Below are 22,107 nucleotides of genomic sequence, written 5' to 3' on the forward strand. Positions count from 1 at the left end.
ACATGTTCTAATTTAAACTTTCTTAATAAATTGCTTTATAATATAAACTCCTTTATTTTTCTCAAATTTTTAATTTGTATGCCAATTTAAAACTAGATCTTAATTTGATTTACTGTATCTATTCTAAAAGTTGGTGCCACATTTCCTTCCTGGAATTTTATTAAGTTAGTTAAAGTCAAATATAAATCTAATTAATGTAATAATTACAGATATACAGATAATTTTTTTAATGGATTCAAATTTATTTGTTGAGTACCTATTGTGAAATAATATTAAAAAAATAAAATAGGATCTCTGATTTTAATAAACTCAAAATATACTAGTGGAGATAAATAGACATACTGGGAAATAAATCATAGATATATTTGTTTATTTCAGATAATAAATATATCTGTAATACTGAATTTGCTGAGTAGACAACACTACTTGATTTAGGGATGAAGGCTTCTGACTGGATGAAGCTGTATGAACCAAAATTGGACAGACTGGTACATTTGGAGAAAAACATAAGCAAATTAAAATATTAGACTATAATTGGTTGTGAGGAAGGTATCCTTTTTGATCCTGGTAATAATATATTTTCCCTTAATACACAACATTTATTTGTCCTAGCCGGTTTGGCTCAGTGGATGGAGCCTCAGCCTGCAGGCTGAAGGGTCCCAGGTTCGATTTGGGTCAAGGGCACATGCCTGGGTTTGGGGCTCAGTCCACAGTAGGGGGCATGCAGGAGGCAGTTGATTAATAATGTTCCTCTCTCATCAATGTTTCTATCTCTCAATCCCTCTCCAGTCCTCTCTCTCTAAAAATCAATAAAAACATACTAAAAAAATTTATTAGATGAAAATGTACCAATTTGAATGTGTTTCTTTTTCTTTTCTTTTCTTTTTTTTTAATCCTTTGTTTAAAAGACCTTATTAGAGGAAAAAAATAAGGTTAAGGTTAATGAATAAATTACTAGATAAGTCAAGTCTTACAGAAATCTTTTTAAATGTATCTATCATTGTTACATGTATACTCTGTCATTTTATAATGTCACTAATTTAATGGAAATATAACAAAGCACAAAATGCATTTTACTATACAGTTTATATGTATTAAAATAGGTTAAGGTTTATACATTTATACTAATAAAAGGGTAACATACTAATTATACCGGACATCTTCCGGATATTCTTCCGGACATCCTTCCAGTCAAAGCTACAGAGGCTGGGGCCAAGGATGAGGTGGTTAGGAGCGAACCAGCCAGTAGGAGAAAGCAATAGGGGTGACCAGGCCAGCAGGGGAGGACAGTTAGGGGTGACCAGGCCGGCAGGGCAGGGCAGTTGTGGGTGATCAGGCTGGCAGGGAAGAGCAGTTAGGGGGGTCAGGCAGGCATGCTGAGTGGTTAGGGCAGGCAGTTAGGAGCCAGGAGTCCCAGATTGTGAGAGAGATGTCCAACTGCCGGTTTAGGCCCCATACCTAAACCGGCAGTTGGAAATCCGGGTCCCAGATTGGAGAGGGTGCAGGCCCCCTCCTGTGCACAAATTTTGTGCACCAGACCTCTAGTCTATAAATAATTACCTAGGTGTTGTAAAAATAAATTTTTATGACTGGCCAAAAAATTTATAAATTTGTAAAAAGATCACAATTTACTTTTGTCTTTGTTCTTCCTTGAACAAAGCAAGCATACCCTTGCCCTGGGCTCTCCCTCTGTCTGAAAAGCTCTTCCCCAAGATCATATATTTGGTGAACTCCCTCATCTCCTCCAGTCTGTTAAATGATACCTTCTTAATGGAGCCTACCTGGACCTGTTTAAAATTGGCATCATTCCCCTCATGTCTGGTAGGCCTAACCTCTCCCTCTTAATTATTATTTTATTTATTTATTTATTTATTTATTTATTTATTTATTTATTTATTGCCAAAGGATTATCACCTTGATAATGAAAATGTTCATTATCAAGCAAAATTTTCTATTCAGGTTCTTGGGGGTTGCAGAGGAGGGGTTGGGTGATGACAACCCAAAGCACATAATTCACTATTTTTAATGGATCAACATTCTAGAAATGTTTAAAAACATGAAATTTACAGTACAGCTTTTCACTGGCATTTAAATTTGAACTTTGCATTGCGAATAGCTATTACTCCTTAGGAGGCATCAGTCATGTCCCAGAAGTGGCAAAAGGCAAATATCAAGCAACACCTGCTGTGTGCTCTTCCTGGTTTTAGCCTCCAGGGTCACTTGTCTCCCTCCCCCTTTGCCCAGGACCAGGAGAAAGCCTCTTTGTCCTTCCAGACCACCAGAGCTTCCATGACCTACGGACACCAACTGCTTTGTCCATCTGTGTAATCATTGCTTCTCCTGACTGGTGACATGAAATCTGTGCGATAACCATACGACTAGCACGTAACACTGAACATCTGACATGGTGTAACTTCCTTGGGTTCCTAGATGGGGACTTACCTGGAGAGGGTCTATACAGGCACAAAACATAACAAAAATTGTGTCTCCATTTGCTTAGGATATAGCCTGAGAAAAAATATCACCTCAAACCCCAAGTTCCTGAAGTGTTGGGAAAAGGCAGACAAACAATGAATTTGTGGGCAAAAAGAAAGCAAATATTGCATAGATAGAGATAAGAGATGCAAGGCCTACGTTTTTATGAGCATAAACGTTACAAGGTTTAGGTAAGGAGTTGTTTTGTTTCTTCATTGTCTTAAAATTATTAAAAGAGCAGACTATCTTGTCTTTTGCCACTCTTTCATACAATTATTTAATCAAAACAAGCATTTTATTTGTGCTTTCTTTAATTGGTAAAATGCATGGAGAGAATATGTAAAGTTCAGCAGTATATGAATAGTTCATCAATTATATTGGACAGTGTCTTGGAGAATTTTTGATAGTAGATTAAATCTCTGCTTCTAAATAGAATCTTAAACTGTTGATACTGTTTTCTAAATATTTAACTTATTTTTTAAAATCTACTGAAGAATCATATTCTATTTTGCTTTGTGAAAATAAATTTTCAGTGTGTTCAGCAAACCTCTTCATTTTCATATTTTACTTATTGTCTGACTCTCTCGTTCCCATTAAAATTATTGAAAATTAATCATATTAAAAGCCTTTCTGTTTCAACTGCCTGAAGTTTTATGAGAGGGCCCGAGGTTCCTCATAACCATCCCTTACACTACTGTTTATTTCTGATAGTAACATGTGTGAGCAAGGATGTGTCATGTGACTCAGAAGGTATGGCGAAAATGAACCTCTTGAGTGAGATAACAGAATTGACACTAAGCCCTGGCTGACATTACTAAGTGGTTAGAGCATTGCCCCACACACCAAACAGTCATAGGTTCAATTCCCTGTAAGGGCACATAACTGGGTTGCAGGTTTGATCGTGCACATGCAGGAGGCAACCAATCGATGTGTCTCTCTTGCATTGATGTTTCTCTTTTTCCCCTTCCTCCTCCCTCTCTTACTTTCTAAAAATCCATGGAAAAATATCTTAGGTGAGGATTAACTAAATGGCACTGAAATTGTAATAAAGAATTTCATGCCGAGCCTGATACAACTGTAACTGCACCTGTCACCATAGCTTTCTGCAAATTTTAATAAAATATAAAGCAAACTCAAATTGCTCGTGGCTTTAAATTTGTGACCATAAACTTCAAGCACCTCTTAGTGATTAAAACAAAACATCTTAGCAAAAATTCAATATTTGGTTCTAGACTCACTTTGAAGTCTCTACAGCTTTCCTTTCTTCTGACTCTTCAGCTGTCTGTGGCATGTGTAAATATAGGTCCTGAGAACTGGACAGCTAGCGTGTAAGTCAAATTAGTGTAAGTTGCTGTTGTTCCATCCATCTCTTAATCCGCGGTTGCTCTTGATTTATCCCAGTGGCTGAGAAGACCAAAGAGCAAGTGACCAATGTCGGAGAGGCGGTGGTGACCGGGGTGACAGCAGTTGCACATAGGACAGTGGAGGGAGCCGGGAACATTGCAGCCGCTACTGGCTTTGGCAGAAAGGACCAGATGGGCAAGGTATGGTTTCATACATTTCACGTTTTTCTTGTAAGCTTATGAGGTCGCGGTGCCTTTCCATGCAAGGCTCTAGACAGGAATAAGATGCTTACTGGGGGAGAGATGACTGACCCTCTCCATTCAAAAGTACAGCCTTTATTTGGGTCTTCTTTGGTCAGGAATTAACCCAGATAAATACCATGAAGACTGCATAATGATCACGATTGTTTCATTCTATGGGAGAAAGTTCATGAAATGAACAATGTAATAAATGCCACAGGAAGAGTGACATTTCAGAAAGAATGGGTGCTTTCATGTTGGCTATGAATCTTGCAATGTCTCTTTGTCAGAATATAACAAATCACTTTGTGCCCAATTTCTACATTTTCAAAATGAGGATCTTTCACTTGATTTCTTCCTAATGACATCGTCTCCGTTTAAATGACATGTTCAAATATCATGTAACAGTTTATTGCCAAAAATATGTTTGTGGGAACAGAGCTACTTGAAGTGCATAACAATCAGGCATCATGGTTCTGGGTTGATTTTAAAATTCCCAGAAGAGCCGAGACCGGTTTGGCTCAGTGGATAGAGCGTCGGCCTGCGGACTGAAAGGTCCCGGGTTCGATTCCGGGCAAGGGCATGTACCTTGGTTGTGGGCACATCCTCAGTAGGGCGTGTGCAAGAGGCAGCTGATCAATGATTCTCTCTCCTCGATGTTTCTGACTCTCTATCTCTCTCTCTTCATCTCTGTGAAAAATCAATTAAATATATATTTTTAAAAAAATTCCCAGAAGAATTTTGACTTTGCATCTTTGATGCAACTGTGACTCTAGTATGAATATATAAAAGATATTATGACTTTCGTTTTAACCAGTTAAGCAATAGAAAACGAGGTGTCAACTGGAAGATGAAATCTTATAACTTTCATGACCACAGCAGCAGAACGAATTTTGCTTTTCCCCTTGCTCTTCCTTGAACAAAGCAAGCATACCCTTGCCCTGGGCTATCCCTCTGTCTGAAGAGCTCTCCCCCTAGAGCCTTGGTCGGCAAACTGCGCCTCGTGAGCCACATTCGGCTCTTTGGCCCCTTGAGTGTGGCTCTTCCACGAAATACCACGGCCTGAGCAAGTCTATTTTGAAGAAGTGGCATTAGAAGAAGTTTAAGTTTAAAAAAATTGGCTCTCAAAAGAAATTTCTATCATTGTACTGTTGATATTTGGCTTTGCTGACTAATGAGTTTGCCTACCACTGGCCTAGAGCTTATACTTGGCGAACTCCCTTATCTACTCAAGTCTTTATTAAAGGACACCTTCTCCATAAGGCCTGCCTGGACCTGTTTAAAATCAGCAACATTCTCCACACCTCTGGCAGTCCTAATCCCCCTACTCTTTATTATTATTATTTTTTCTTTTTTTGCCAAAGCATTATCACCTCTAACACAGTAAATTAGTTGTTATTTTTTTTATGTACGTTGTTTATTTTATTTCTCCCCTTCTAAAATACAAGCACCATAAGGGTAGAATATATGTTGTTCGCGGATATTTCACACATGTCCAGAAAGTGCCTCTCTTTTCTGGCAAACTTCCCTGAGTTCCCCCTCTCCATGTGATCCTGTGTGCCAGCTCACCTTGATGGATCATGAAAACATTGATTAAAAAGGACAGGACTATACACTTATGACATATTTAGATTGTTTTTGCATGGAGTTCCATTGGGCAATTGATGCTAATTATGGAAAATCTGGACTGGGCTTTTAGTGAAGTTCTTCAGCTAACACTTGAATGTATGGTTGATGATGGTATTTCTTTGTACAGAATATGTTTTTCAAATAATCTTATCATTTGAGCTAATAGCTACAATAGTCCCTATTTTGTGTCTAAAATAATAATTGCATTTATTGCTTTATTACATCTCAAACAAGGGAGACTTCAGATATCAGTACAGAGATAATTAACCTTTTGTGTCCCAGACACTTTTGCCAATCTCATAGAATCGATGGAGCCTCTTCCTTCCAAAAATGTGCACTCTCATACACACACACAAAGGCTTAGTGGGATCATGGGAGCCCTAGACTGACAGAGCCCACGATTCAGACCACCCCCTAGTTACACAGGTGGGAAACGTGAAATCTACAGGAAGGAGTTAGTTCAACATCACAGAGCCAACTGTAACAGGCTGGATCCCAGTAGTGCTTTTCCATTCATTACGTCCCTTCTGCATAACCTGGCATCCTCTGGGTGTTTATAAACTGACTTATGACAAGCAGATTTAACTGGAGAAATTCTCAGCTTTAGAATATTAAGAAACCATGGATACATGTAACCCCCGCCCCATTTAAAACATACAATATAAATTGCAAATAAGGCATGAAAGTGCTTTATTTCTTACAAAATAGGACTTGTGTTTTACTCTCCTAAAATACTGCTATTTACTTTAATATTTTTAAGCAGAAATTTTAAATGATATGGCACAATTAACCATTTGGAGATATTCTCTTATGGGTGCTTGTAGATTCTCACAAATTTCTAATATGAATAAAGCCATAAAACCTAGAAATTGCAGCATAGTTGTAGGGAAAACAACATTGAACTGGGAGTTGGAATGGCTGGTTTTCATCCCTGCTCCGTCACTAATGGGCTGGGCGACCTTTTGCAGATCTCCCAAGACTCTTTCTCACCTAATGAGGAAACTATAATAGAAAATTGGGTTAAAGCCCCATTTAGCAATAAAATTTTATATTTCTATAACTTAAGGAAGACACCAATACACTTCTTTTATTGTGGTCACTTTCACTTCTGTGAGAAGCCAAAAAATCTAGGGAGTTTAAGTATCAATAAAATGGTTGAGTTTGCTCAGTATAAAATTGGAAATACTTTAATTTTATCATTCAAATTCTTAACTAAGTGATTCTGATGAATGGAAATAAACAATTTATTATTTAACCATTTCTTATCCATTGAGAACTTATTCTCATTAATAATAATAACAATAATAATAATAATGCTTGTTCACTGTGTACCAGAAGCTTTGTTAGATGTTGAGACTAAAATAATGAGAAATGTTCTAAAAAACAAACAAAAGAGACTGGCAATCAATAAGCAATCAGGAGTTGACAGAGTAGCATTCCAGGCAAATGCAAATATGGAAATCTCATGTGGTATGGGGGTTCAGTGGCAAATCAAAGAGGGCTGTGGCTGGAGCCCAAAAACACGGAGGGAGAGGTTGGAGGAATATGTGTGGCCACATCATGGCTGGCCACATTAAGAATGCTGGTCTTTATTCTAAGAATAAAGGGACCTATCAAAGCTTTTTAATCAAGGATGCCAGGTTACAGGTTTGCATGTTGAAAAGATGTCTCCACCTTAATGGGAGGAATCAGATTAGAGTCAGAGTGGAAGCCCAGAGACCAATGAATAGATTGTGATGGAAAGAGGTGATGACTGCATATACCAATCAAATACAGTGCTGGTGGGGGGAGAGGAAAAACATGGATCAATTCGAAGACTATGGAGAAGGTAATAGCAACAAGATTTGGTGGTGTATTTCATGAGGTTTGGGGTAACAGGGATGTAACAAGTAGGGCTACTGGATGTTAGACTGTAGAGTAGAGTCATGTTAGTACTATTCTCTTGATGGTTGCTGTCTTTCTTGAAGATCAGGAACACAGCAAGAGGAGCAGCTGTGTTAGTGAACAGCTTTCATGATAATTGGCCCATTACTCCCTGACTGAGGAGACAAAAATCCCTTCCTCCCTTCCTCTCTCTCTCTCTCTCTTTCTCTCTTCTCTCTCTCTCTCTCTCTCTCTCTCTCTCTCTCTCTCTCTCTCTCTCTCTCTCTCCTCTCTTTCTAAGTTTATCTTTGTGACATGCTAGATTTGGTGTATTCTGCCTCCTTTTGATGTTACCGGGGAGATATGACAACAGATACCTAAGTGTTTTTTGTGAATTTGATTATCATATAAATGAAGCCACTCTTAGTAATCATTTCTAATGATCAGATATCAGATTAAAGGACAAATAAGATGACTTGAATTTTAGGAATTTGTTTTATCAAATATTAGTAGCTTCTTTGATTAATACCTCAGAATAATACATCTTCTGATCTGTATTTTTACCGGTGAGCACACAAGTGGTTATCAACCATACAATTCATTTTTTGAAGCTCATTCATTTTATTGGCATGGTAGAAACAGACTACAAATGCATTGGCAGAATATTCAAGTTAAGTTCAAACAGTGATATTATACAGAGAAAATGTGTTTCCCACCTCTATTGAGACAAGTGATCTGCTAGTTCCAATGATAACATGTACAGAAAGTAGCTTGCATAAGATTTGTTCTATAGTTTAAAGTATACTGTTTAAAGTATACAGCTCATCACTAGAACATTTACTCCATCTCAGTAGCAAAAGTGCTTTGCATGTCCTTCTAAACAATCAAATCCTTGCTCAACAAATGAGTTTCTCCCATGCTATCTGGAATGCTGGAGAAGAGTTGGATCCTCAATATCCCTGAAGTTTACAGTTTTGTAATTATCTGGGTTCACAGAGAGTAAAATTCTTGAATAAACTACAAAACTACCACCTGAGAAATAGTACAGCAGTCAGCTTCCTTATCACATTCCAGTTAGGCACTGACCAATCTACAAAGATTAATTCTTTTTGTTCAAGAAAAAAGTTTGAAAATATTTATAGCCTCAGATCTTCCACTTCATCTGTTTTCTCTATTTTTTCTTCAGCATCAGGGTGAAGTTTTATAAACAGTGCTCATGTGGAAAAATTAGATCAGATTATAAAACACCTTTTCTATCCTCAGCACAGAAAAATGTTGATTTCAAATGGATAGATGTGCGCATTCTCTGTAATCCTTCCACAGTTCACAGGAGGATAGCCAACCAAGTGTGTGCTCAATGACTAAAACCAAGCAGGACAGAAGCATGTCAGGTTTGACATATGATCTATGGCATTTAAGCATCCTTCTACTTAATTCCTTTGACATACGAGAGCTATCATGTTAGCTTGATGCAGTTTTATTTTTAAGCACCTGAGTGTTATGGACATTTCTATTAAATGATTAATCAGATGATGGATGGTGCCATCAGCTAAGTAATTTTAGGTTGACTTCACAAGTAAGCCGAAGGTCACAGACAACCTTTCAGATTTCTTTGAAGAAGCACACACAGATCATAGATGTAATCTTCGCATCGTTCATGAGAAGGTAATTAGAGATGTCAAGATTAGTGAAGTATTTTATAGTACACTTCCTCCTTAAATGATTAATAATGATTGATATACTGTCTTAAATAATTAAAAGTTTGAGTATGGACTTTGTGCTTGATCTCAGAAGGTAACCAACATGACTGTTAGTTATATTTACACCTAACCTAAAAGATCTGTGGCACAATGAATTGCCTGATTTGTATTTCTGGTGGGAGAGGTGGATACTATTAATAACATTAATAAATTTCTTAGATTAAAGCACGATGTGGTAATTAAAGAAAAAACCTATCTGTAACATTTTGACATGTGGTACGTAAAATCAATATTTTACACTCATGTGAGAGTCAACCAATGTAGATACACTATCTCTACTTAGAAACACATCCATTATGATGAGCTTTCATTGTACCTAATAATATTTCAAATATTTCATTGACTTAGGGATGGATGAATCATGGTTCCTAATGACCCTTAATCCTGCAATGTAGTAAATAGGAAAGTATATCTTAATTATAAACAAAAAGGTAAGAAAGATAGGGTTATGGTTATGTTTTTTATTAAAATTCAATAGCATTCAGTCTGTTAATGGGTACTTTATATTAAATCTTCACCAAACATTTGAATATTTACATTACAATTTAAGTACTTCTCTAACAGGTGATTCTGGAGCCACTAACATATATTTATGAACATCTCCAAAGTAGTATTTACATCTTATCAAGGCTTTCCTATAAAAGCATAATATGCAAATTGACCGAACTTCAGAAAGATGGCAGGGGTGGGCCCAGCGAGCAGGTGGCTCCAGGCCAGCTAAGGCGTGTGCCAGTGGGCAGAGGGAGGGGAAGGTGATGGGATGATGGGGCACTGGTGACCAGTGATGGGGCAAGCGCCATCCCCTGATCACCCGCCCAATCACCTCCCGCAGAGGGAGGCCAAGGGAAGTGGTGGCTCAATGGAGTGCGGGGCCTGAGGCTCACCACTCAGCAACCTCCGATCAGCCCTCCCTGATCTCTCTCCCTGTGCTCCCTGTGGGAACCAGGCCTAAGCTGTCAGTTGGACATCCCCCAAGGGCTCCCAGACTGTGAGAGGGAATTTTCGTGCATTGGGCCTCTAGTAATATATATTAATGCAAAGAACATTGAACCATAAATTATGTTGGCTGGATAAATGATAAATGAATAAGTGAAAAAATAAAAAGAAAGAATATGTATTTTGTCTTTCTGATTAGAGGTAGACACTGTCTTATCTTTCTTTTGGGTCCTTCATACTAACACGGTATGATGGATCTATTTGGAATTCAGTTTATAAGAATAAATTCAATTGCAACTTGATGGATTGTGAAGAATAATGTGAACTTTTAATTTAAGAATATCAAATAGATTTTAACTATCTATGCTTACAAGGAAATGATATTTCTGATAATCCATAGTAGCAAATCACCTCCAATTCATATATATTCCTATTTGATTATTGGAAATGCTAAAAAAATAAAAAAAATAAATGTATTCTTTTATTGCCACACAGATTTTCTGAGTATGTCCATATAGCTTTGCCTGAGACTCTAGTTTTTGCTCAGTGAATTGTGTATTTTTTGCTGTCTCTAGGAGAATTGGAGAAGACATATATTTCCTATTATGTCACTGAGTTTTAGGATTCCCATAATTGCCTTGCAAAGCATATATTATCATTTAAAATACTTTATCTTTAATTTCTAATACTATGAGTTATGTAGAGTAGGCCCCTTTAAAAAATAATCTCTTTTGGGTAGTGAGCACATCATGCAATATACATATCTTGTAACACAGAAACACACACCTGAAACCTGTATGTTCATGTTGACCAATGTCATCCACATAGATTTAATTTAAAAAATAAATAATTTAGAAACAAAAATAAACACATTTTAAAAAGTAAAAAAGTAAAACTAATCTCTACCAAATACTAATAATGGTTTCTAATAATATTCCTTCCACAGCAGTCTTCCTGCAAAGGGGAATTAACATTTTCTTGTTTGAAACCACACAAGTTCATAAGTTTTCTGACTAAAGCGCTCTACATCTGTTTTGATCCACCATGATAGCCAGCTGGCCTTTATCTGCCTATGGGGCTTCTGGTTTACCTGTACCATTTGATTCTATCATCTATTGGAAAAGTATGGCTTAGTGTAGAGAGAATGTGAGTTGCAAGTGAGAGAACATGAAGTTGCTATTGTCTCTCTCCCTGTGCTCAATTTTATCATACACCTCCCTGAGCACAGATTTTCTCATCTGTGAAATGAAAGTGTTGGATTAAATGAGTTCACAATGTTTCAAGTCTGTATTTAATGGCTTGGATTTTAGGTTCATTTGTTCAATTACATATTGCCAGACCTCTGGCAACTCATTTAACCTTTCCAAACCAAAGCCACTCATCTATTTCTGGCCAGCCACCGCACAGAGTCAGAGTGCGAATTAAATGGAACAGTGCAGACAAAAGATAAACAATCAACTGTAATGCATTAAACAGCTAAAACATTTTGCTAAGAAGAGTCTGCCTGTTCTCTAAAAGTTGTGTTAGATAAATGATGGTCGAAGGTCGTTTCCATATTTGTTGACAGTTTGAAGACTTTTAGTAAGCACAAAGAGGGGAAAAACTGTGTAACACAAAGAGGGAAAAGCTATTCCCTGAGCATTCCACTTTAACTACATAAAATGAAGTCACACTACTATTTGTCCTTAGAGTTTCCCAAAGGAATGTGGTTTCATTGAATATTAGACTCATGTTGCAATTAGAAAAAAATGATTTGGGGAACCACTGGAATAAACAAAGTTAAAAATTTTTCAGAGCCTTAATATGTTAGGGTTATAGGTCTTTCCTACTGCTGTTTGTTTTTGTTTGTTTGTTTTTTTTTGTTTGTTTGTTTGTTTGTTTGTTTTTCCAAATCCAGGGAGAATAGTTCTGGATGTTCAGTGCAACACAGGTTTGACATATCCTGGGCTGACTAAAACTGTCCCCAGTCACTGTTTTCCTCCTTATTTTTCTTTTTTCTTTTAAAAAATATTTTTAATTGATTTCAGAGAGAGAAAGGGAGAGATGGAAACATCAATAATGAGAATCATTCACTGTCTGCCCCATCCCCCTCCACACACACACCCTACTTGGGATCAGGCCTGTTACCTGAGCATGTGCCCCAACCATGAATAGAATTATGACCTCCTGGTTCATGAGTCAATGAGGCTCAACTACTGAGCAATACTGGCCAGGCCCTCCTTTTCCTAATAATGGTTGGTTTTCAGGTCCTGTATTAGAAATATTTAGAAATATTATAAGGACTCAGCACCCCATATCCTATTCTTCTATAGCCATTTTTCTGTAAGATCCCTTGGGACAAGGCTAAAGAAACAACCCTCTTCATGTGAAGCTTTTGTGCCAAATCCCATAAAGCTCCTTTCTGACCAAGACAGAGGTAGGCCTGAGCAGTTTGCAATTGTAAAAATTGGCTGAGGTGTCATCTTGGCCCCTCTAGTTAAATCCAAAGGCAGGGAAGTGCTTAATTTGAAAGAGGGTAGAGGGTTTCTCCTCAAGCTGATTTTTCATGCCAGAACTTTCTAGAAGGGGAACAGTTCCAGATGAACAACCCTAAGGTCATCGGAATTTGACACCTCCTGATAAGCACCAAGGCCTAGTTTATAGTCTTTAAGACCTTGTGCTTAATCTTATTTAAGTTATTTCCAGTGTAAGAGACTTGTTATATAAATATTTGATCAAATTCAATATTTATTTGTTGCCAGAGCATAACAGGAACTCAAAGTTTCCTCTCCCAAGTTCACTTGCAAGTGGGGTGGTGTGTCTACAAAGGGTAAAATAGGAGGGATCAGAAAAGAGTACTTATGTTCTCGTTGGGGTCTGGTTTTCTTTGCACACAGCCACTAATGTCCTGGGTGGAATCAGATGTGGTACATTATATGGTCCAACTGTGCTTGGCTGGTCCCCTCCTGACCTCAGGGGTCCAGGATAACCACGCTCACTGTCCCTCACTGCCTTCATTCTCCTCATTTCTGTTGGCTAGCCCCTGCATACTCTATATTTCCAAGGCCTGATCTGGGCCCATGAGAAACCTAGGAATCTCCAGCACACCAGCCTCAATTCTGTGGAATCTGGGTGTGTGGGGGAGCGAAATTAAATTTCCCAACATGGTCTATCAGCCTCCTGTTCGTGGATGGTTGTTTGCTCACTCCCTGTTGGCGCTGGGGAAGATCAGCAGGTCCTGCTTTTCAAGCCCATCCTACCAGGAGATGAGCCATGAGTCTGCCCTGTACACAGACGTCTCCAACCTCATGAGTTATCACTTGCCTCCACAGAAGCAATGGCCCACTAATACTTAACTTTAATTCTCTTTGTCTTAAAATTTTTTGAAAAGACTGTCTTTGCCTCCATTGTATGCCTTTGCCTCCATTGTATGTCCTTGCCTCCATTGACAAATATTGAGCATAATGACTTTGATAAATGGTGTTGGAAAAATTGGACATGTACATACAAAAAAAAATGAAACTAGACCACCAACTTACACCATACATAAGGATAAACTTAAAATGGATAAAAGACTTAAATGTACATCATTAAACCATAAAAATCCAAGAAGGAAACATAAGCTGTAAAATATCAGACATCACATGTGGCAGGATTTTCACAGATATATCACCCAGGGCAAGAGACAGAGGGAAAAAAAATAGACAAATGGGACTACATCAAACTAAAAAGCTGCTGCACAGCAAAGGAAACCAACATCAAAATGAAAAGGCAACCCACTGTATAAGAGAACATATTTGCCAATGATACATCTGATAAAGTGTTAATTTCCTAAAAGGAAGACAAGTAATCCAAATAAAAAATGGACAGAAGACTTGAATAGACATCTCCAAAGAGGACATACAGATGGCCAGGAGATATATGAAAAAAATGCTCAAAGTTACTAATCCTCAAAAAGATGCAAAGGAAAACACCACCTGCCAGAATGGCTATCATCAATAAATCAACAAACAACAAATGCTGGCAAGGATGTGGAGGAAAAAGAACCCTACAAAACTGTTAATGGGAATGCAGACTGTACAACCACTATGGGAAGTAGTGTGGCGTTTCCTCAAAAAATTAGAAATGGAAATGCCATTTGACCCAGTGATCCCACTGCTAGGAATACATTCTAAGAAGCCTGAAACACCAACCAGAAATAATATATGAAGTAAGTGCACCATGCTCTTGGGTTTTTCTCAGTTGAGCTCTGTTTGCATTTCCCACTGACTAATTCTTTGCTTTGGGAGCTGTGTCATTCGCTGTAGTTTGGTTCCCAGCCCCAGACCTTACTTGTTAAGGGCCAGTAGTGCTTCCCAGGCATTGTAACAACCACAAAAAGCCCTCCTACATTGTCCTTGAAGCAATATTGCAACTAAGTGACTATTTCTGAGTCATGGATTACATTTTATCATCTCCCTTTGCTTACTTATATTTTATAAATTTTCTTTAATAAACATGCATTTTTAACAGAAGCCTAACAAATGGCATTTATAATAAATATTATAAATATTTATAATATTTAACACCTTATTCAACATTAATGTGACTAAGCATTCTACTGCTTTAACCATAATTAGAACTCAAAGATGCTAATTTTCCTTTTTAGTATCCCAGTTCCCACTCACATTTATTCAACTGATTCAGAAAATTATCCTAACTTCATAGGTACTTAAAAGTACAGGTATAATGGCCCTGGCTGGGCAGCTCAGTTGGAATTGGTGCAGGGGTCTTCAAACTGCGGCCCGGGGGCCACATGCAGCCCCCAGGGGAGTCTGATCCTGCCCGCCAGGTTTTTTGGGCAGTGAGCGCAGCCAAGGTGTTACAGTAGGAATTAGTAGTTCATATAGTCCGGCCCTCCAGCTCTCTGAGGGACCGTGATCTGGCCCCCACTTTAAAAAGTTTGAGGACCCCTGGGTTAGAGCATTGTCTTGATACACTAAGGTTGCAGGTTTGATTCCCAGTCAGGGCACATATATATATATTTAAAAAATCAACCAATGAAGGCATATATAAGTGGTACAATAAATAAATATTTCTCTCTCTCTTTCTCTTCCCCTCTCCCTATCCCTCTCTCTCTTTCTCTCCTTCTTCCTTCCTCTCTCTCTCTAGAATCAATAGATAATAAGATAATGAAAATAAAAGTACAGGCATAGTTATCTATTTTTCAATTCATTCATGTGACCCACATTTGTTAAACTTCACTATGTGTAAAATACTTTCTAGGAACCCTCAGAAATATATGTAAGACCAAATTCTTGCATTCTAGGCATTGATATCTGGTTGTTAATCATGATCAGTATAGGAATGAGTCTGACAATATTATATACTTGCTTAACGATTTCTTCCCCAACCTCCTCCTTTTCCAAGTTTCAAGGAAGGCTGTCTCTGAGTGAGGTATCATCTCATAGCACTCATAGTCTCTTATAATTTCTCAAAAAAATGTGATTATAATATATCTCTCTCATTTATTCCTTTTGATCCTAATTATCAAACCAAATTAAAATGCCACCATTTTATGCTTTTGGTGCATATTAGTAACTTAGTATATTGTAGAATATGAACATATTCTAATGAAATTGTATCTTTCATATTTATAATTGTTCTTGCTTTTCCACACTTTTATAACAATTGAGTTGATTATATATGGATACATGAAATTAAGAACAAAGCAAACATTTTATTCATGACATAAATGTTGTATTATCTTAAAACAACATTATCACTACACACTATTCCTATTCTATTAAATATTTTCTCAGTAAACCACATAGACTAATTCACTGTTGGACAGATGGGCAGAACCACATGCATCCAATATTAAGCAGTTGGTGAGCATAAAATGCCAGAAAGAAGATTAGGAATATCAAGATAGCTTCCGATTGCTCTTTAAAATGAAGATCCTTTGCTCCCTACTCTCCACTCTGTGTTTTCCTTTGAAAGTAACACCCTACAACTTTTCATGTTTTATATATCCAAACACATGCTCGATGCTTTCTTGTTCAGTTATATATTAATAACAAAATGAAATGTTTAGGCAGCTTGAAAAAGGAATTCTTCATTTCTCTGCCTTTTATACATGGATGACAGCTGTGAAATGTATGTTGCCTCCGCAAGGAACGTGACAGTGTTCACTTGCAAGGTGAGAGGGAGAGGAAGGCTGCCGTCTGAGGAAGTGTGGCATTTGTCACTGCCAGGGCTCATCAGCCGTGAGGGCCGCTGGGAGACCAGGCTCCTTTCCTCATTTCTTCAGCGATAAAGATTTCATCAGAAGCAGAAACACACAAACTGGTTAGCTTTTGTGAGGCAGAGAAGTCATCTTTAAGCCTTGATTGAGATTCAAGAGGAAGTGTTTGTCATTCTTTTATCCAGAGGCTCTATTGATGTATCTGAAACATTCTAATTTTCAGAAGCTCTTTGGAGGTGTGACAGATCTTGTTAACAACAAATGAAGATCCATTCAAAACAACAGATACATTCTGCCTACTGTAATGTTGTTCTAGTTGAAACCCTTTTAGTCTAACAGTTCCTCTTCTGTAAAGGGAATCGATAGACATCTTATAGCAAATTATGTAGTAAGAGCTACTAGCTTGACAGTCAGTGAAAATCATGCATATAGTTGCTCTTTCTTAATCCAAAATACCTCTCTCAAATCAAGATGGCAGTGAACATTGTGTGAGCAAGATGGCTTGAGGGCCACAGCTCTTTTCACTTCCTATTCTCAGACCTCTTCTAATGAAGAGAGCGAAATTGGAAGAGCCCTCCAGCAGCCCATCTCAGCCCCATTCATTCACAAAGGAAGAAGTAATAGCAACCACAGTGATGGTGATCAGTCTCACTTTTTCATGCTCAGTATGAATATTTTCTTGGAATTAATGCTTTCCACCACATTAAAAACACTAGAAAATTGTTTGTGTAAATCAGCATGCCGGATTATTTACTTATTTATTTATTTATTGTATTTTGTGTGGAGTTATTTCAGCCCAAAATTTTCATTTTCATTGTTCTCTACCCAAACTTTTAACTGAACCCAAACCAGCTAAACACACATGGTTTTTATTGTCATGCAAGTTCATCTGTTTTTTAAAATAAAGTTCTTAAGTGCTGGTAAAATATGCTTTTGAAATTTTTCTCTCCTTTTTTTAAAATTAGATTTACTGGGATGACATTGATTGATAAGATTATATAGGTTTCAAGTATACCTTTCTATGCTACACCATCTGTAAAGTGTACTGTGTGCCCACCACTCACCCAAAGCCAAATCAACTCCTATCACCATACAGCTGGCCTCTTTACCCTTCACTATCCCTCCCACCTCTCTTCCCTCTGATTACCACCATACTGTTGACTGTACTATGAGTTTCAGTTTTACATCCAACATGTGAATGAAATCATATGGTTCTTAGCTTTTTCTGATTGACTTATTCACTTAGTAGTATTCTCAAGGTCCACCCATGTTGTTTCAAATGACAGTATTTCATCTTTTCTTATGCTGAGTAGCATTCCATAGTGTGTATATATGTACCATATCTTCTATATGTACTCCACTGTCAAAGGACACTTTTTATTCATGATTTTCACAAACTTATCTCCCTTTTCTTTATTTAAATTCTTTATTATTTAAAGTATTATATTCTCCCTTTTCCTTTAATTTTGTCTATAATCTTCATTTTTCAAGTTGATTTTGAACCTGATTTTAATGTTAGTTCTTATGAACTCCTCTCTCAGTTCTAAATATTCCAGTCTTAATTTGTTTTCTATACATTCCTTTTCACATTCTTGAAGAATATTTATTCTTTTGTTAGAAGTATATTTCTTACTTAAGGGAATGCGTTTTAAAATACATGCAGTCACCAGGTAACACAGCATTGGAGGTTTCCTGTTAGAGGTGCATTGTTTTCTGTATATCTCACTGGGAAGATGATGTGACACCTTTATAATGTACTTGATTGATATTAACTTTTCTAAGATGCATTGTTTCTGAGAATGCCATTGTTTTGTTTCATTCAGGTGCATTTCACATAAGCTGATTCTTTTAGATACTTATTTCAGTACTTATTATTGCATTTAATAGGCATTAAAACTTGTCATCTTTTATCTGTCCAGTTCAGATTCTTTATGTTACTTAAGTTAGACACACAGTTACATTTTAAGTTTTTGTTTTTTTAAATATTGTATTTTGAATAGAGGTTGAAGTGATCCACTAGAGAGCAATCAGTAATAATTTCTAACAGCAAAGCTATTTAAAAACCTTATAGGTAAATACAGAACATAAATGAGCCCACCAAAATTACATGCGTTCCTGTTTACGTCACTACCTCCCTTTACATCTAACACTCAGCTAATATTTAATAACTTTCTATGCTGTATCATATGCTATGATAATTCTAGGATATAGGAATGAATAAGAAATGTTCTTGACTCATTTTTCCAGTGGAACACAGCATATCTGTGTAAGAGTTGCTTTTACAAATCTCAGTAATGCTAAAGGAATCATTTTCCCAGAGCTATTTCAGACTCTACACACTTAGTTCACTGTCTTTCTCTCCTTATCAGGCTGGAATCATTCCAAGCTTTTTAAATTCTGGGCAGCCATGAAAATAAGACAGAGAGGGAGGATACTGAATCTGCCACAAATGTGACATTCGTTTCAGTCTTGTTTGGTACTGAAGGTCACATGTAGAATGAGGTTTTGTGTGTCTTATATTTTTTTTCTTTCATTGTTATAAAAAAGGATTAATAAAACCAGCAACATGATTGCTAGGCCAAAGACTAAAACTGACTCTTAGTAAATAGGAATCTTCTTCTTAAGGATCTCCATGTATTTAAAGAGATTCCATGTTTCCCCACTGTCAGTGAACGGTGGAGTAATCTATTTATTATATGTGGTTTAGTTTGAGTTACAGAAATCTGAGTTCTGGAAATGGCTCTTGCACTTATATAAGGATATATAATGGGCCGAAACCCATTTGGCTCAGTGGTAGAGCATCAGTCTGCAGACTGAAAGGTCCCAGGTTCGATTCCGGTCAAGGGCATGTACATTGGTTGCGGGCACATCCCTGGTAGGGGATGTGCAAGAGGCAGCTGGTCGATGTTTTTCTCTCATCGATGTTTCTAGCTCTCTAGCTCTCTCCCTTCCTCTCTGTAAAAAATCAATAAAATATACTTAAAAAAAAAAAAGGATATATAATGGAGCCCTCTCCAACTTTCCATGAAAAATGGAACTGCACTAAGTTCACTAGCTGTGTGACCATGAATAAATTGCTTCTTATTCAGTTACATCATCTGTATATAAAAATAAAATTCATATCTCATAGGTGTGGTGGAGTTTACATCTGATAAATGTTGGCTCAGAGCCTGGCACAAAGAGCTTAATACTTGTAGTCCATCCTATTTTCCCTCAGTATTCCAAAGGACATTAGTCGTATCCCATCTACAATACCAATCCAGGTATACTCTGGTTAGTGTGTGCTTCCCTGCCAAATTGTGGGATACTTTGGGATAAGGTATGACTTTCAAATTGTTGGCATAGTGACAAATGTACAGGATAGTTTTTAGGTGCGTGTTGTTGTCATTGTTACAACAGCTTCCTAGTAAGATGGGCAGAAAAAAGAATATACTTTCCATTTTATTTATTTTTTATGTTTTTAATGTTAAGTATATTCCAAATCTTTATTTTTTAAAATTTCTATTGTTTAAATTATTACATATGTCCCCCTACCCTGCCATGCACCCCTTCTAGCCCAGCTCTGCTCCCACCTCAGGCCATCACCACCCTATTGTGTATGTGTGTGTGTGTGTGTGTGTGTGTGTATGTATATATATATATATATATATATATATATATATATATATATATATATATATATATATATATATATATATATTGGGTCGGCAACTAAGTAATTGCGGATTTTTAAAAGACAATCAAAGACAATTTTTTCATGGAACTAAATAACTTTATTCTGTAATGTATTGCCCATTTTGATCAATGACCTTTTGCCATCTTTCAGGCAGCATCATAATCCCACGTTCAAAAAACTTCTGGTTTTTATTAGCAAAAAACTGAATCAGGTACGATTTGACATCATCATCATTATTGAAATTTTTACCATTCAAGGAGTTTTGTAAAGATCGAAACAAAAAGTAATCAGATGGTGCAAGGTCAGGACTATATGGTGGATGTGGCAAAACATCCCAACCAAGCTCCATTAATTTTTGCCGAGTGACCAAAGATGTGTGTGGCCTTGCATTGTCATGATGGAATACAACACCTTTTCGATTTGTCAATTCGGGCCGCTTTTCTTCAACTGCATTGTTTAATTTCGTTAGTTGTTCAATGTAGACATCAGAATTGATCGTTCGGTTGGGTGGTAAGAGTTCAAAGTAGACAATTCCTTTGTAATCCCACCAAACTGATAACAAAACCTTCTTTTGATGAATATCAGCTTTTGATGTTGTTTGAGTTGGTTCACCTGGCCTGCTCCACGATCTTTTCCGCTTGATATTGTTGTAAACAACCCATTTTTCATCGCCAGTTATCAGTCGTTTTAAAAATGGATCATTTTCATTACGTTTCTTTAGCAAATCGCAGCTGCTAATGCGTTGCGTTAACTGTGATTCTTTCAGTTCGTGAGGAACCCATGTATCGAGTTTTTGAACATAGCCAAGTTGTTTTAAGTGATTTTCAATGCATGTATGTGATACATGAAGCTTCTCTGCAATCTCACGTGTTGTACTGTGACAGTCCGAATTGATTATTGCTTTGATTAGGGCATCATCAACTTCAACTGGACGACCAGAGCGTCTTTCATCTTTGAGTGAAAAATCACCAGAACGAAATTTGGCAAACCAATTTTGACACTGCCGTTCTTTTAAGGCTTCGTCACCATAAACAGCACATAACTTTTTATGAGCTTGCGATGCGTTTTTCCCTTTGCGGAAATAAAAAAGCAAAATATGACGAAAATGTTCCTTTTGATTTTCCATTTTTCAACTAACGCCAAACGAAAACTACAAAACAGATCAAAAAACTTTTTTTACTGATTAACAGCTGAATAGCCAACTATCAAATAACAAAATGTGTTTTACATTTGTACTACATCTGCAAACCTAAAAATTCAACTGAAGCCATATATGTGTGAAACCCGCAATTACTTAGCTGCCGACCCAATATATATATATATATATATATATATATATATATATATATATATATATATATATGTATATATATATATATATATATATACAAACACATTTTACAAACACATTTTCAATGCTCAAAGAAATCAAGGGAACTAAGGTCATATGTGTAATGAGTGGCTCATATGAAACAAACTGAAGTCCACTGTTTCTAAGTTCCATGCTTCTCCTACTGTATCCTGGAGACTCCTACATAGTTCTCATCTGCATATGTGTACATATAAGAAGAAAGTATCCTGCTATTCAACATTACTAACAGCTCACAGGTGCTGACAGTCATTGGTACTTAAATGTTTATCAAGTGAAATATTGATATCAATGCAGGGATGGGCAAGTTAAGATTTATATCCTGTCACAAATCAACTTTTTTCAACTATTCATTAAACAGCTTACCTACTAGGAAATTCTTTATATTTAGCATACAGCCTTTTTATAATTTCAACCCGTGTTCTCATAACTTCAACATAAAAGCAGAATCTCTGGTCCTCTGATCTTTCCTTGGCCATTTGCCTGTCCATAAAACATCTATCCAAATGCAAACCCACAACACACCATTAGAATTCAGAACACTGACAGCACCTAATGTTGGTGAGGATGTGAAGCAATAGGAACTCCAATTCACTGCTGGTGGGAACACA

The 22,107-nt window shown here is 37.0% G+C and overlaps 1 protein-coding gene across 1 annotated transcript in view; it reads left to right on the forward strand.

Moving 5' to 3' along the window:
- SNCA (synuclein alpha) overlaps window positions 1-22,107 on the forward strand; it is a 102,727-nt gene that overhangs the window by 12,008 nt on the left and 68,612 nt on the right. Inside the window, exon 4 of the mRNA XM_084882343.1 lies at window positions 3,877-4,019. Within this exon, the coding sequence (XP_084738469.1) occupies window positions 3,877-4,019 (143 nt within the window). The remainder of the gene's footprint in view (window positions 1-3,876; window positions 4,020-22,107) is intronic.

The sequence above is a fragment of the Pipistrellus hanaki genome (assembly GCF_964339955.1).
Source record: "Pipistrellus hanaki genome assembly, chromosome: 1".
NCBI classification, from domain to species: Eukaryota; Metazoa; Chordata; class Mammalia; order Chiroptera; family Vespertilionidae; genus Pipistrellus; species Pipistrellus hanaki.